The 17,921-nt window shown below is 33.0% G+C and overlaps 1 protein-coding gene across 1 annotated transcript in view; it reads right to left on the reverse strand.

Moving 5' to 3' along the window:
* The window catches only part of LOC106458212 (fibroblast growth factor receptor 3-like), a 39,308-nt gene that overhangs the window by 8,312 nt on the left and 13,075 nt on the right, over window positions 1-17,921 (reverse strand). Inside the window, exons 4-14 of the mRNA XM_013917688.2 lie at window positions 17,206-17,366; window positions 16,790-16,913; window positions 16,099-16,289; window positions 12,762-12,900; window positions 5,741-5,952; window positions 4,713-4,849; window positions 3,718-3,833; window positions 3,334-3,444; window positions 2,704-2,894; window positions 799-921; window positions 194-264 (exon numbers count right to left, since the gene is read on the reverse strand). Coding sequence (XP_013773142.2) covers window positions 194-264; window positions 799-921; window positions 2,704-2,894; window positions 3,334-3,444; window positions 3,718-3,833; window positions 4,713-4,849; window positions 5,741-5,952; window positions 12,762-12,900; window positions 16,099-16,289; window positions 16,790-16,913; window positions 17,206-17,366 — 1,576 coding nt within the window. The remainder of the gene's footprint in view (window positions 1-193; window positions 265-798; window positions 922-2,703; window positions 2,895-3,333; window positions 3,445-3,717; window positions 3,834-4,712; window positions 4,850-5,740; window positions 5,953-12,761; window positions 12,901-16,098; window positions 16,290-16,789; window positions 16,914-17,205; window positions 17,367-17,921) is intronic.

Consider the following 17,921-nt stretch of genomic DNA (forward strand, 5'->3'; position numbering starts at 1 on the left):
TACTTCGGTGTATAGGACGCAAGCAGATTTTGACATAGAATTTTGGGGTAAAAAAGTATGTCTTATACACCGATAAATACAGTATGTAGCATGCATATCGGTGGAAATTTGCCATCTTACATTAATTATTGGTACCACAGATATGTAAAATATAACTCACTCTTGAAGTAGAGAAAATAGAAAGAAAGCTTACACATCACTTTGGCTTGTGTAAATTCTGTCAAATAAAGCTTCTGGTGCCATCCATTTCACTGGAAGACGTCCCTAGAATATAAAATGTTCCTCAGCTAATTCAGAAAAGTATTTAAGAGCATTCAATTAGCAAAGTACAGGATAAAATAATTACAAGAAGAATTAGCATGAGTTGCTAACTTGCATCTAGTAATGACAGTTCTATAAAAAAGTCTGTTATACAGAATAAGTTAATAATTACCTTCGACATTTTTTTATAATAATAAATTATGCAGGCTCAAAAATATGATGAATCACAAAATAATAAACCCAATAATCCTACTACTTTCTGAAGAAAGATCTTCTTTCTTCAAAGGCAACTCAGTTTACTCTTGATAGGGAAAGGTCTTGACCAGCTCTGACTCAGTTTATTGCAAAAGAAAAGGTCTACCTTTGAAACTGCTCAGAGTATCAAGTTTCTTTTTTTTTCATTAAAAACATTTATTTTTTTTGATGATCCAAACTATAGATATATTAGAATGCAATAAGAGATTGCCAGGAAATATCAAAATAGAGAATTTCTAATGTATTTAAGCTGATCTAAGAACCAACAGAATCAACTCGTACATCTGTGGTCTTCTTGTAGTAATCTATGTTATGTACATCTCGAGCCAAACCAAAGTCTGCTATCTTCATCACTTTATCTTCTGTAACCAGAACATTACGTGCTGCCAAGTCTCGATGGATACACTGAAAAAGTTAAAAATCCATATTAGTAAAAAATATTTTTATAGAAAATATTTTGAATAAGTGATGTTCTTATACTTCTTACTGTCAATTCTTTAATAACTAATACAAAGTGGAAGACATCATTTTCAGTGTAAACTGTTTTACTAATCCTCACAATCATATCAATGCATGACAGTTTTTGTTTCGTTCATTATGTAGGAAATACATGAACCAAATATTTAAAGAAACCTTTATGAATCTGTTCACTAATAGATTGAAATAATATTTAATACAAGTGGTCAATGATGCACATGCACACTACTTTAACAAAGTCAAACAATTTCACGGCTTGTTTTACGATAGGAATTGGAATATTTAATCTGAACAGCACTTTCAACAAAATGCCACATAAAAGACTAGTAAAGAAAGTTATTTCTGTTTGTGCAGGAGATAAGTTAGCTCAATGGATTAATGATTGATTAGGGGAAGGTTTGTTATAAATGGAGCTCAGTCAAACTAGATTGGAGTTGCAAGAGGAGCACCAAAGTGCTCTGTGGTAAAATCCTTAATCTTTTTTTGATATACAACAAGAATATTACTAGAGAAATTGTCAATAAATTGGTCAAGTTTGATGGCAATATTAAATTTTTTGTGTAATTAGCTGTGAGGAAGATGCTAGATTTGGACCATTTGGAAAATACATAGCAGATACTATTTAATTATGCTGAGTGCATGGTAATGTATGTGAGCTACCCTAATTTAAGCTATAATCACTACCTTGATGGAAATCAACTCAATAGTGTTTAGAAAAAAAGAATATTGTGCTTTGGTCAATCAATCTCTTAAGCCTTCCAGGTGGTTTATTGTTCTAAATGAGAAAGCAACTAGGATCTTGTGTTGTATCTACAGGAATATTAAATGTAAGTCAAAGGTTGTTGTCTAGAGACAATTTAGGCCTCATTCAAAGCACTGTATTCAGTTGGGCTTCTTACTTTAAGAAGGACACTGAGTTGTTGGAAATGGTTCAAAGTAGGACTACTAGAATGACTCCTAGGATGAAGAGATTGTCCTATAAGGACAGGATTAAATTGCTTAAAATTATTTTCTATTGAAAAAAGAAGGGTTAGAAAGAATCTGATTGAAGTGTTCAAAATTACATAAGGAATAGATATGTGGTAGAACAAGGGGAAATATATTTGGTAGGGTTGGAATTGTTTGAAAATTAGGCAATTCTATTTTTTGAACAGGTTGGTCAGTATTTGGAATAGATTGCCTTCAGATGTAGCAGATGCAACGGGATCAGGAGAGTTCAAGAGAGAGTTTACAAGTACTTGGGTAGGTAGGTTTTTGTGGTTTATTTGCACAAAGCAACAAGTACTTAGGGAGTCAGGGCTGGATGTATTGGCAGATGGGTGTTTGAGAAAATAAATGGGACAGCCATGATGAGCCAAAGGACTCTTAGTTGTCCCTCAAATGTTGTGAACCATAAGCTAAATAGTCCTAGGGTTCAATTTTTAACTACTGACCACAGTGAGGGGGCAATCAGTCAGAAGCAGCACTCACTGTCACAAGGGTTTTGTCCAGTTCTTCAAAGTGAAACTGGCTGCCACTTGTAATACAGTAACAGCTAAAAGTGTCAGGTATAGTCAGTGACATCACAGCTCAAATTTGGATGCTCCAATCTACAACCTAATAAGCTAACCAATAGACTATCCCTGACTCATTGTTGCAATGCAACTTACAATCCTGTGGAATATATTACTAGATATACAGTAAAGGAAAAGAACATAATGAAGTGCATACCTTTCTTGAAGTCAAATATTCCATTCCACGAGCAACTTGGTAGGCAAATGATATCAGGTCTTTCTGTATCAGAGTCTTTGGTTTCAAATCAATTCCAATAGCTCGTTCATATCCTGAGCTAGGGCGGTGAGCACGTAAAAAGTCTCGCAAGTTGCCATTAGGTGCATATTCCACAACAACATATAGTGGTCCTATAAAAATGTTGTACTCTGACATACTACAAATACTTTATGTTGAATATACATAAGCTACCTAAATATTTAAAGATAAATGCACATGCCTGTAGAAATATATTAAAATCTGTACAAAATAGCAACACAACCAACTTACATAACTGAAGAATATTCATTTAATGTGCTGAAAGTTGTACCTTTGACTTCACTAGAACAGTATACTAAAAATGATTATGAATAATACTTTTGAGTATCATTTATGTGTTCTGCAGTGAAATAACTTTTAAGTCCATCTTTGCTTATCTTACAGAAAGTTAACCTCAAATATTAAGCAATTTTCAGATGAAATTTTAAAACATTATGATATTAATTTCTAAAAATTAGTTTTTTACTATAAAATCATTATTTCAATTATTATTATTATTAATGAAAAACTAAAGTAAGAAGTATCACCTACCATCATGAGTACAACAGCCTAAAAGATTGATGATATTCACATGCTTTCCAATCATCTTCATAACTTCCATTTCTGATACCAAATTAGCAAGTTCCTGATCAGTATGGGCATCTTTTTCAGAAAAACAAAACTCTCATTAACATCACAATCACTCAAACATTTACCATTATATTCAGACAAAAACTTAAAAATAATTCCACAAGTTTTTGTAATCAACTGATATTTTTGGGTTGAAGTAATAGGAATTTTCACAAACCAAATACTTTATTTTGCAAAGACTCCAATAAGGAGAGAACTGTGTAAAATCATAATTCAAACATAGTCCTCATCATTTGTGTTTTTATATTCTTTGTTCTGTAATTATGAATCTAGCTTTTTATATACCTTTCAACATCTTCACAGCCACAACAGATGGACCTTCTTTATTTGTTAATCCATATGCATCTCCCTTCCTGACTTGTCCAAAAGCTCCTTCACCGAGCACATTACCCAAGACTATTCTGAAATGAATAAACAATATTTAATGAAGAGTGTAGTTAAACAATGTTTAAGCTTCAGTCACTAGAACCATTTTAAACTTGACAGTCTAATATCATTTCAAGTTTGAAACTTTTATATCACAATTGTATGTAATTCTAAGGAAAAATTTATAAAACAGTCACTTTAACTAACATTAAACAGGGAGTTTAGTAATTCTGTAAAATCTGAATTTATAAAATCAATTTAGTGCACAAAAATGCACAAATTTTTCATTTAAACAAATGGTGACATAAAAAGATTAAAAATTTTAAAATTTAGTGACTTAAAAATTTATACTAACATTTCAATAGTAATTCTCTAGAAGTAATATAATTCATGACTTTTTGTCCTCGAAACTTAAACAGTGAATTTTCATATTTAATACCATATAAAACAAAAGCATTAATTACTTTCAGAAAGGTATATATATTTTAGAAAATAATGTGTTCTGATGTTAAAAGAAGAAAATTTTAACTTTGAGTTAGAAATACACTGAAAAAGTTCTACACATTTATTTAAGTAAAGTTACTAAAACTGGAATCTCCATTAAAATGACTGTAAACATTATGACACATAAGTTTTGCAATCAAAGAGAACAAGCTAATAATTTTTTAAATTCCAGTTGAACTGAAAAATATAAGAAATAAAAATCTTGTACTCTGTCAGACTATCCAAGACATCAACGTTTGGGCATGACCAAACCTACAATTTTAGACAGTTATGATTTAATTTTCAAAAAGTATTTTTATATCTTACAATTAAATTTATTTTAAAGATCTTCATCAAATCTTTTACGGAGCAGGAGCAAGTGACAAACACAAGGAATATTAGAGAACAAAACATCTGAATAAAACAAATACCTTTCTCTAGGAAACTCCCACAGTGGGTCTGGTGGAATTTCATATTCAGATACTGAAGTTCTATTTGAAGATGGATAGCCCTGCATCACATCTATCTTAACAAGTGGTGCTATTGATTGTTCTGATTTGTCAGTTTCCTTCAAAACAAAGCAAAATAAAAAAACAATGAGAGGAGAAACTAAAAATCTTAGAGAAGTGAATCACAACTTCTTATTAGTATTATAATCCTACATTAAAACAGATGAAATAAAAAACTAAACTAAATGTGTATACAGGTCAAACATATCATAATATTGTTACGACAGCGAAGGTCACGTGATGCTAGTAACACGTTATATTCTCGAAGGTTCGCGAAGCCTCGGGAGGTTGCTAGATTTCGGTATTCTGTACATATAAGACGGTCAGGACATGACGGCAACAATGTGTAATTGAACTGCGGACAGAGAGAGAGAGACGTATTGTTGAGCACGTGAGACGTTTGTTGTGAATTATAGCGTTTGTTATAGCGTGACCATGGAAATTAAGTGTATTGCAAAGTTGTATTTAGAAAGAATAAACCAGTTTTATTAAGAAAGGACTTGTATCGCTAAAGTTTCTTCAGAAAGAAATTATACGGAAAATTAACTAACAACGGAGGCGTAACAATATGAAACATATCTTGTTACACAGCCACTTTAAATAATATTAACTTAAGTTGTATTACAAACAAATTATTATTACAAGTATGATTTTTGTGGTGCTTAAGTTTACACAATTTTTATGATATTGTCAGGTCAGATGAGGGAAAAAAAAGATTCGTTAAAAGCTATTACTTACTGAATATAGCTTATTTCAAAACTTTTAACTTTTTCTCATACAAATGTTGTATTGTATGAAGCACTTACTTCAAATTGTTACTTTTTACCTGTACATAGTTTGAAAATGTCAAGTTTAAATTTGAAACATCATCAATATGAGTTTGAAACTTTATCTCATATTTATAGATTTAAATAAGTGAATGTTCTGTTTAAAGAAGTATAGGAACTTACATGTTTTTCTAGGATAACTTTCTTTTTGATGATGATTTGGTTCTGTGTAGTTATTAGATTGACTTTGTTTTTCTGCTGTTTAGTGAGTTGGTATCGACACAAGATAACACTGAGTAAAATCAGCACTAGCATACTTGAGAACACAACCACTAACACCATCCAAGAAAAGGTAGAAACTTCCACCACATTGCTTTCTCCAACACTTTCAGGCACTGATTGTATAAAAAAAAAGTATAATACCCTCAGTTACTATTTTAGTTTAAGAATAAGACAAGTAATCTAATGTTAAAACATACAAAAAATATTTTTTGTGCTTGAATATTAAAATATACATTATAATGTCTCATAAGTAACCATACCACTAGGTAAGTTGAGCGATGACTTCAGAAAAAGAAAAAAAAAGGTTTAAATCAATGCTTAATAAAAAGTAGCATAAAATAGTTTATATGAAAAATTTAATAAACACAAAAAATGCAAGATTAATTCTATCTGCTGTCTTACATGTATCTAATTTTACCGTACATTAGGTTAATAACTAAGAGATAGTTCTTTCCAAAAAAGATGTATGAAATTAAATTCACATATTTACTGGTCTACACTTTTTATGTAACCCGATTGTGTTTCATCAAAACAAATAACGTTTTAAAGTTGTTCATCATTATGGGCTGATTGCTACCCATTATAACATACAGTTTATTGTATTAAGTTCTTTCATGAGCATTAAGGTGTAAGCTAGTATATATGTGAATTTAATTAAAAAATTACATACATCTTTTTGGAAAAAAACTATACGCTATGTAATTTTTGAAATTATATTCACATATGTACTGGCTTACACCTTAATGCTCATGGAATAATTTAACACTCTACCACAACAAACAATCAAACTGTATGTTATAACGAGTAGCTGTTAAAAGGCAATAAACAGCCATAAGCTCATAATGATGAATAATTTTAAAACATTACTTGTTTTGGTGAAACACATTTAAGTTACTTACAAGTTGTTGTACTGTGAAATGTTAATACATATTTCCAGAATATGTTTCTATAGTAATTAGTTTATAAGTACAGCTGGGCACGTTAATCAATTATCTATGAGCAGTGATTACATTGATTAATGTCATGGAACTTAATCAATCTAAAAATAATAGTTAAATTGATTAGCCAAATTTAGTGTTTCTGATTTTCAGTTTTTCCAACAACTGATTAATCAAAATTCTAATTATATCAGTTTTCATGAAAATAATCAAAAGTTTAATTTTCCTATACTGAAAATATATTTCCAATAGGTACTTACCTCCCCTCACATAAGTAGCTATTCTCGTACATTGCTGCCTTCTATATACAAAAAAATATTTATGCATGCCACAAGCCTTTTATCTACCCTCCATTGGAATTGACTGATTCCAATGCATCTCTCATGCAAATTATAATGCGTCAGCCATACACTAATAAGAGGGTGACATACTCTCATGATGCATGCGACTCCCTCTATTCACTTTTACTGAACTATCATTTTGAGTATTGGCAGAAGGTAATAGCACCAGAATTGAGTGAGGAAGAAGGGAGGGAAGTGTGAGATTAGGTAAGTACTTATCAGAAATACATTTTCAGTATAGGAAAATTATAACTTCTCATACGGTACATTGTCTCCGTTGACATAGATAGCTAGAATCCCATATTCAATAGGTAGAGGGATAAGTGAGTCGGAAAGAAAGAAGTATTCTTCAAAAGTGTGTGAAGGACACTCCTTTAGAGGAAACAGTCAGATTCTAAGATTTGATGTGGGGGACCGCACCACTTCTGAACCAGGTATACTCTTTGCCCATTGTAGAAAGATATTGCACAAATGGGCAGAAAATGGAGGAGTACATCCAAAGGGGAGAAGAAAAAACTAGTGTCAGATAGTGATCTGAACCATATAATATTTATGCAACTCTATCCCATTAATTATAAAAGTGGGTAAAATTAAAAGGATGTGCCTCTAGGTGTAGAGTAGCTAGGGTCCAACAGACCATACACAGCAAGTCAACTACATCCAAAACCCATGCCACTGGGATATGACATCCACGTGGGAGTTAGGATGAGGATCATACACTAAGCAAGTCAACTACAATACAAAACCTAGGCCACCAGGAACTGACATCCAATGTGGGGGTAAGAAAGAGGATCATACCAGTAGCGAGTCAACTACAATCCAAAACCCATAGTAAATAGTGAGAGATGAACACATCATAGGTAATCCACATGCCCGATTGAAGAAGTACCTCCAAGGGACAATGAAGATGAAACACCAGTGAAAAGGTAAGGTGTCGAATTGGATGAGAAGACACCCGGAAGTACAGGAGGAAGAAGCCAATTGAATTAAGAGCTGAACCAAATTGGTGAAGGTGGAAGGAGAATGACCACAAACAGAGGACAGCTGCCAAGGAAGAAAAAGGTAGTAATGGACACCATAAAGGAAGACATGTGGGCAACATAACAGAGAAGAGCATATACAAGACATAGAGGTCTATATGGATCAGAATGAGGATAAAGGTGTGAAACGGAAGGAAGGTAAAGCGGCTAAATGGAGGACTTATCCTCATGAGCCACTGAAAAATTAGGAAGGAAAAATGATCCAGAGAGAAGATACAGAGAAGGATAAAGAGTATGTGAAACATCGATGGCAATTAAATAGCCCCAATGTCTGCAGGCAAGTAGGAGAAGGATGGAAAACATAAGAGGAGGGGAAACAAGGAACAGTGGCAGAGTGGTTAGAACATAGGCAATGTGAGGCAGTGCAGGACCAATTAATATTCCCATCCAGAGTGATAGCCTGCTGTGGTGGATGGCAAATCCAGAAGGAACATATCTACAGGTGAAGTGTAGGAGAGGTAAATGCCTGCGGGATCAGGAAAAATGAAAGGTGTGGGTCAGGGCTGCCCAAAAATTCAAGATCTAGGAGACAGAAAACCTCTGACACAAAAGTCAAGTGAGGAAATCTGCATGACGAAGAACATGACAAAATCCCTGGACCCAGAAACCAACAATGGAAAAATGTTCCATTTGTGTTAAGAAACTTCCATGTAGAAAGAGTGAATGAAACTAGCCAGAAAAGAAGCTAACCATTGGGAGAAGCCAGATCTCCTCGTCAAGGACCAGAGGAAAACCAGGCATGAAGAGGGAGGACACTAGTGATTGAGAATGGCAAAGAAGGGAAGGAGTCAGAGAAAGAGGTAATGGAGGTGGAAGTTGGAGTTGGAGAAGCCTCGGAAAGCACAGCTGAGATGGCCAGGAAAGAGACAGTGTCAAGAATGATCGAAATTACTGGAGAAGAAGGGGAATGGGAGGATAGACAAATATGTTGGTCCAATCCTGGCTAGAAACATCGATAGCCAGAGCAAGAAGACAAGGAACTGGAGACCAAAACCAAGGCAATTTGTGGTTAAGGGTCATAGCAAAAGCCTCAATGGGAATAATACCCCACTGAAGTTAATGTCACTGGAAAACAAGAGGATCAAAAGATCACTCCATTGGGTAGATGTTGCCTGGACAAGAACCCAGATCATAACACGCAATGAAATGACTAGAGCATCTGGGCCCAAAAAGAAAATCCAATGTATGAATACAAAGGGATGGAGAACAGGTGCCACCCTGGATCATCACCAGACGATTTATGGCCAGATGGAGAAAATGAAGCAAAACATCACTAACAGTGAAAAGCTCCAGGATGTTAATATGATAAGACCTCTCAGCCACAGACCAAAACCCCCTGTTGATCAGCCCATGCCCCCCCATCACCGAAGGGTTGCATCAATGAAATGTGAAAATCCTGATGATGAGGAGGAAGCATCACAACTGCCGACCTAGGAGTCTTATCTAACCACCAATGACAATCGTCGACAAGGATAGGAGGAAGGCTAATAAGAGCCAATAAAGGATCCCTTGCAAGATTCTACTGGTCGTGAAGAGCACACGAAAGAGCCCGCCATATGAGCCTGACCGAAGAGGATAAGGGCTATCATGGAAGATCACATCCTCAAAAGCAATAAAACCTCACAAGCTGCAATAGAACTGAAAACCTATCAAACAAAATCGACAGATAGGTGTAGAAAAAGAAAAACACCCATATGGACAAGATATTGGATACGGTGCAGTAAGGACTTCTCCAACTTGATTAACCAGTCCATTATAGTCACCTCCAGGAGCAGCTGATAAGAGTAACAGGCGAACTCCTGTTCATCACGATCTAACAGTAACCAGTGATCCAAAAAAGAGGAAAGCAAAGCCCAAGAGCCTGCAAGTGATGAATGAATGCTCTGAACACCCAACAAAACATATAGGGCCGAAGCAAGTCCAAAGGGCAGTGCCTGAAACAGATAAACCACCCCATGGAGAATAAACCAAAGAGAGGGTTGCGAGTGATGAGATATCGGGATATGCAAATAAGCATTCGTGACATTCCTCTTGGTCATCTATAAACCTGGAGAAAAAGCCCACCTAAGGGTGAAAAACGACCCCAAGGTAAAATGGGAATGGTTGAAAATTAGATTGAGGTGGGACAAACCTACTACAGGCCATAATCAAGGTTTGGCAAGAGGACAACAAACAGCCTGGAATAAAAGCCTGGTGAAATATTATGAACAGGTGCAATGGCCAATTGAGACAAAAAATCTTGTACCATCTCAGACGGATGCTGGCTGGTGAGCAGGATCCCAAATCATGGGGAAGGATACCAGAGACAAAGGAGGTGGAGAAATAGCTCTAATAAAACCAAAGGAACCCATGGATCTTTAGTGAAAGATCACTAAAGGGTAACAAAATCATACAGTCAAGCTTCCACTGGACCAGAACCCACTAGTTAGTTTCTGATACTTTTGGCGACATGCTCATTGACGTTGAATAAAACGACGGGATGAGAAATCCGTGGAAGAAGGACCAGGATGGAAAAGGAATATGGGCTTGTTGTGGCTCCAACTGCAACAAATGTGAAACCAAAGAGGAAAGGATAGAGTGTTGACACACAGATTACACATGAGATTCCAAAGTCTCAGATAGAAGATAGAAAACATATCACCAAAGTAAAAATATGCAAATCCCGAAAAGAAAGAGTCAGCAAATGCACCCAAGACAAGGTTGCATCGCGACCCAAAAGATCTCAAGAACAGTGAAACCATGTGTGTAAAGCAAGAGCCAAAGATGACAAACGAGCCAAAGGTAATAAGGAATCGTAAAAAAACTGGGAATTGGATAAAACATCACATCCCTAAGAAATAATGTCGAAAATGTCGTATTAGGCTTAGGTGATTCTGCAGGAGGAGTAGGGAAAGACACAGCAAATCTGATGGTGTATAAAAGCTATCAAATTTTCATCTGCCTTCAGGAAGATTAGTGGGGCAAGTCCAGGAGAAGAAGGTTGATCCATATAACAATCAATCTCACAATAGATAATAGTAGAAAAATCCAACGACAAGTCTCCCACTTGCTGCCACTAAAAATAGTGCTAGAGCTATAACACCTGAAGTGGGAACACGAACCTCAGAATTCATTGTAGAAACATGGAAATCTAACAAAACTGTTTGATGTAAAATATGAGAGTGTGAGAAAAAGAAAATAAAGACTGTGAAATAAAGTTAAAAGATTTCCTCAATGTAAAAAGAAAAAGGTAATGAAGAAATCCCACTTTGGAAATTAAACTATTAAAATCACGAAAACGATTCACACAAAGAGCATAAAAACAACAAAAAAGTCTGAACAGTGTACTGCCAAACGAGAAGTGAATAGAGTCACATGTGTCATGAGTGTATGTTGCACTCCTATTGGTGGAGGGTTGATGCATGATGATTTGCAAGAGAGAAGCATTGGAATTAGTCAATTCCAATGGAGGGAAGATAAAAGGCTTGTGGCATGCATAATTTTGTTTTTTACATATAAAGAGCAAAACTGAATGAGAATAGCTATTTATGTGAAAGGAGGTAATGTACCATATCAAAATTATGGTTTCCTGTTATTATTATTTTCAATTATTCCAACTATCTAAGTAATCACAATATTGCCATCAAACTCGTTCACCTTTCTTTGTTATGGCAAAGCTACCAAGGCTATCTGCCACTGTCACTAATTTTGAACTGCTGACTAGAGGCAACTGTTTGGCAGAAGCTGCCAGCAAACTTTTTTTTTACTTTTTGAACAGCTAATTAGAGGGAAGGAAACTGTTTGGCATCAGCTGCCAACCTTTTTTACTTTTTTAACTGCTGAATAGAGGAAAGGCATTTGTGTTGTAGCACCTACCACCAAACTTTTTATTACATTCTTGTACATACCATGGTTTAAGGAACACTGTAATAATCAATTAATCACATGTAATTGATTAAGGGGCCATTGATTAGTCAATTAGCAAATACCACTAATCACTTATGAGATCTCTCACTACCAATTACTCCTTTTTTTTTTTAATCAAAAATGCAATCCTTAAAGACAAGAATCATAAAATAAATTGCAAAAAGCATTAGTTCTAAACAAAACAAGTTAATATAGGATTTAACTAATGTAAGCACTTTTTAAATAACACAGTTTCATCTCTTTACTGATTTACAATTCAAGTTGTTACATCCATTTGTCCCCATTACAAATAATATAACTTTGTCCTGACACCTTTTGGATAAAGAAAATTTACCTTGCTCCTTTAAATGTATATATAAAAAACTATGATCGATTGGCTTGCAATCAATAATTAATTGTTAAATATAATTATTACTTACTTATTTATGTACTTAAAAAAAGTTTAAGTACTTTATATAATACTGGCTTTGAATCTTCTATGAAATGCATCTGCGTAGAGTGTATAGATAAAAAATGTTTTGGTCTCAGAGGTGATGAATGCCTCAAAGAAACTGAAGAAATATACACCCATAGCCTACAGGCAGATAAATTTCATGGAAGATTCAATGTCAATATTAAAAAAAAAATAATAATAAAAAATGAAAAAAGTTAAGTGTATACTTGAATAAATTATAAAGCAGCTGAATGAGTGACTTACATGGAAGAACAGACAGCCAGACACTTCTGTTAGAAAATCCAATAGAATTCCAGGCAAGACAACCATACCAGCCTTCATCTTCTTTTGTCACATTATCGATTACTAATAGATGAGGGTCTGTGATGTTCTGATTGTTACTCTGAAAGAAAGTGATTGGTTATTGGAATAATATAAAAGGCAATAAGTTCCTTTAACAAATTAAATTACACAACCTAAACATACATTTATTAAGTAGAAAACTACTACTTCGTAAAAAATAAATATTTAATTGTCTGAATGCAAAAGCAATCTATTATCCATTTAAGAAAAAACATGCTCATTATAAAAACAACTGGAATATAAATATGATTAAAACAAAGTTTTTTTAAGAATAAATACCTTTGTCTTTCAACAAACTTTAAATAAATGGTTCTTAATATTCAAAGTGAAACTTCAAACATTATAAAAAAGAACAACTCTGGAAGTTTTCAATAATGTTATTAGTTAAGACTGGCAATTATTCCCTTTTGTGATGAAATACTTGTATATTTTAAGTGAGAGAAATTATATTAGCAGATCACAATGTAAAACCTTTATTATTATTAATCCTCTAAGGGGTTTCAATATTATTAGGTTTATAAAAATAGCTCATTAGACATAACACAATTTACATTTTTTTACACTTAAACTATTAATTTTCTCTGACTAATATTTTTTCTACTGTCCCGAAACACTTCACTAAGGAACAAAATTAAACACAAAACCATGAGTAAGGCTTCCTTGCGTAATATCAAATAATCCCAAAGTAGCATCTTAAGAACTTTTCATCAGGCCTCAGGTGAACAATATTTTGATCAGCTTTAAGCCTGTTATATTGCTGTGACTGATGTATAAATATCACAGAAAAAACAGAAGGTACTAATAATAAGTTGTTTTTTAATAAATCCATGTTGGAACTTCAATAATTAGGGATTTTTTTTAAAAGATAAAATTTAAATTTTGAGGCTCTTCAAAATATGTTTGTACATTTAAAAGTAAGTTCCTGAAGTTATTCTACAAAAAATACTACTGAAAAACAATTTGATGCACATTTGAGATCATACTGCATACTAGGTGTTTTAAGGTTTGTCAAAGTGTAATTAACAAATATAAAAAAGTGTCATTACTGCAAGTTTAGGGGTTTAATAGCCTCTACTTTTATGACTTTCAACATTGAATAACCACTAGAAAATAAACAATAAGAATTATTTAACAAAAAGATTGTAATGAGTTAAGTATCCATCATAAAGAACAAAAATAATTCAGGTATCTTACTCACCAGGTCATCTTCAACGAAAGCATGTACGTGAATCATACAGTATTACTTTACAAGTGGTTTATTAGTTAAAACACTCATAATGCAAATTATTTTGTGCTGTTTGCATTATTTCTAAAATGTTTTTGATGAGTTTTCTTTAATTGTTGCAATATCACTGGCTTTTCAGGCAGATATAAAAAGCATCTAGTTAATAAAAACTGAAATATTATCAAATTCTAGTTCTTTAATTAACACATTTTTATTAAGAACAGTACCAAGAATAAAAATGTTATCCATTTTTTTAACCATCTGATATCAGCACAAATCAAAATATTAACCTCTCTGAATATTAATTTTTTTTGTAGATTAGAAAATGAGAAAGAAGGAAATGTCCATAATTACAAAAATAATAAGTTTAATAATTGTATCTGTAATTTCTTTTTTTAAAAGAAAGGTGAACTTTATTTATTTCTTATGATGAAAAGTAATTAAAATTGTTTTTGGTGTAAATCTGAATGGTGTAAAAGAAAAAAAGTAAGATTTAGAGCTTATATAATAAACATTTTCTCTAAGTTCAGTATACTAAAATTGTCCATTATATTAAGATTTCAGTATATCCAGATACCATTTTTTCTGAGACCTTAATATGGTTATTTGTTTGTTTTGAATTTTGCGTAAAGCTAGACGAGGGCTATCTGTGCTAGCCAACCCTAATTTAGCAGTGTAAAACTAGAGGGAAGGCAGCTAGTCATCACCACCCACAGCCAACTCTTGGGCTACTCTTTTTACCAACAAATAATGGGATTGACCATCACATTATAATACCTCCACAGCAGAAAGGGCGAGCATGTTTGATGTGATGGGGATTCAAACCTGTGACCCTAATCACTTGGCCATGCCAGGCCACCTTAATATGTATAGGTAGTCCATGTGTTTCTGACATGTTGTTGATATCCATGAAGACTAGTCTTTTATCATAATTATCAGTTACAATACACATATAAATTACATTTATTAAACATAAGTGAAGAGGTACATTTGATGTATTAGGGCTAAATAAAATAAAGGACTATGTAATTATTTCTATCACCTTTATTTCCTAATAAGTTAAGAAGTCAGTTTAAAAACTGAAATTTTGGCTATAATTACATCTTAAATGGAATACTTTAAAACTCAAACCTGGCTTTGAATAAAATAATTTGTGTTGCACTTTCTGTGGGATGATTAAACGTTTAAATGAATTAAAACAAGTTGTAGATAAGCAAAATAAATGTAAGTTACTCTAATAACATAAGCTTAGCTGTTAAATTTATTAATCAGTTGTATAAAAAATAAAATCCTTTCAAGTAAAACATGTGCATGATAATGAGCATAAAGTAAAACAATTTAGTGTAAGGAAGTATGTTATCATTATCTCTTCCTTCAGGTGTAGGCATCTACTGACATATAATCATATCATTACACACACATACCTTCTATTACTAATAACTTACAAGTTTCCTATTTACACTTTGTGCAATCACCTTGTCTTAACTGAAACTACAGTATATTGTAAATCTATAATCACATGCTTTGTACAATATGGTTATATTGTTGATTGAATTGTGACGTAATTTTATGCTAATGATTTTAAACATGTGACATTGGTGTATGCTGAACTGTGGTAATAAATTCTTTACAGCCAATTTAAGATAAATGTTACGTGTTAGTAATTTTTCATTACTACTGGTGTCTTAATGAATCCACCCCTCAGCATATAAATTTCACATCCCATATTTATGAATTGTCTTGTGTAATTCAATTTTCTGTATTAATAAACAGTTCCCAGTAACGGAGCTAGTCAAAGCTATTGTTGATTGTACAAAAGTATGGAACAAGATCATTCCAATAGTTATTATGTGCCATAATTCAGTTTCTCTGCAAACATTAAATTACCAGCTGTATGTATATTATAGCACAAGTAACTTCTTATTTAAAATAACCTTTGTTTTTTTTTGTAATATTTTCAACTTTTTTTCTGTGCTTTACTATGCATACAGAGAGAAGAGAATATAAACAAACCTCGATAACATGAACATAGAGGCTTCCATTAGCATCTGTATAAGATCCATTCACCATATAATATCTTAACCAACGTATGTGAGGGTGTAAGTCACTGTAGAAACGGCATTGAAATTTTGCTTGTTCTCCTACATATACTGTTTGATTTGATGGGTAGCCATCTCGAATTATAGGTCTTCGGGTCAAACGCTCTGAAAAGAAAAACATTTATAATTCAAATCTTGCCTGTTCTTCTAGATAACAATCTCACATTATAGGTCTTTAGGTTAAAGCTCTGAAGAGAAAACATAATTCAAACTTTATCTGTTCTCTTTTTAATTTCATGAATTACAGGTCATAAGTACTGAAAAATTGAAATTTTAACACTTTTTTAAAAATAGGTCAGATGGTTGAGTTTAATAGTGAAAAAAACTCCGTTAATTTCGCAACTATACCAACTAATTCTTTCTCTACAGTGAGTCTGCTTTATAAAATTAATACTATAATAGAAAGAGATCCTCTTAGGATGAAAAACATTAAGTTTGATATTTTCACTTCTGGGTATTTTGAATTTTCATAACCTATTGTAAACAAAGGGTTTAATAAATAATGAAAATGGAAAATAACATAAAAAATATGGCTAACCTACTATAGTTTATTGAATAAAAAAATCAACAACTCTTTAAAAGGCAAAAAACTATATCAATCATACCTTGAACTTCAACTTCAAAAGTCCAGCTGATTTTACCCTTACTATTTTCAACAACACATGTATAGTTTCCTTTATCATCAGGGCCAACAAGGTTCATTGTCATATTCCAGCCTTTATAGATAGTCTACATATAGATATGAGAAATGCTATAAACTACATACATTTCCAAATTATCTCACAACTTAAATCTTTTGTGATTAAAATAAAACCACTTAACAATTAAAATAATTTCTTCAAAATCCACTCTATTGATTTTGTTGTTTACTAGGAACTTAACCTGAAATTATAAATTACTTAGCAACAATTTAGTTGGATTTATGTTGTCCAATTAAAAGACAATAAGTTATTAAATTCCTTCATATGTTGATAAATTACCATGTCATTTCCACATCCTCATTAATTGCTTAGCAGCTTACTTGTTTGCCAATAAAACGAACAATTGGACTTGAGTCTTTCAACCACATTATATTTGGCTTTGGAAATCCATCAGCAGGACAAGCAAGAGTCACACTTTTTCCAGCAGGAACAACAATGAAGGCCTTTGACAGTAATTCTGGTTTAGTGAAGAATGGTGTACCTAGAGTTGGAACAAATTAATTAAAGTACTAGATCAAAATCACTCTTAAAATAAAACACTTTCAAATATACATAACGAACTATGTTGTTACTTAAATCTTTGTCACCTGGTTACCAATATCAATTTGTAATAAACTACGTCAAACAGAAAGACTAACTTTTTGTTCATAAAAACTCAATTATATTAGATATTTCCTTAAAATATTGTTGAAAATTAGCATGTTCTTTAGCATCATTTTAAGAGAAATTAATACAATTTACAGGACTTTAGAACTGATAAATCAATATATTGTGACTACAATAACTTCTGTGTTTAACTAGTTTATACTATAAATCACATTAAACTCATAATTCTTTTAAACTTTGGTTCAAATCATTATTCACTCAAGCTCTATGGAAATAACCAACTTAGGCTTACTTTATCATATTGTTGCGTCAGCGAGGTCACGTGATTGGTATCACGCCACGTCCTTCTCGAACCTTCGTGAACTGTCGGGAGATTACTAGATATAGGGTAGTCTGGTATATATAAGACCGGCCACGAAGCAACGGGACA

The sequence above is a fragment of the Limulus polyphemus genome, unplaced genomic scaffold, assembly GCF_000517525.1.
Source record: "Limulus polyphemus unplaced genomic scaffold, Limulus_polyphemus-2.1.2 Scaffold429, whole genome shotgun sequence".
Classification (NCBI taxonomy): Eukaryota; Metazoa; Arthropoda; class Merostomata; order Xiphosura; family Limulidae; genus Limulus; species Limulus polyphemus.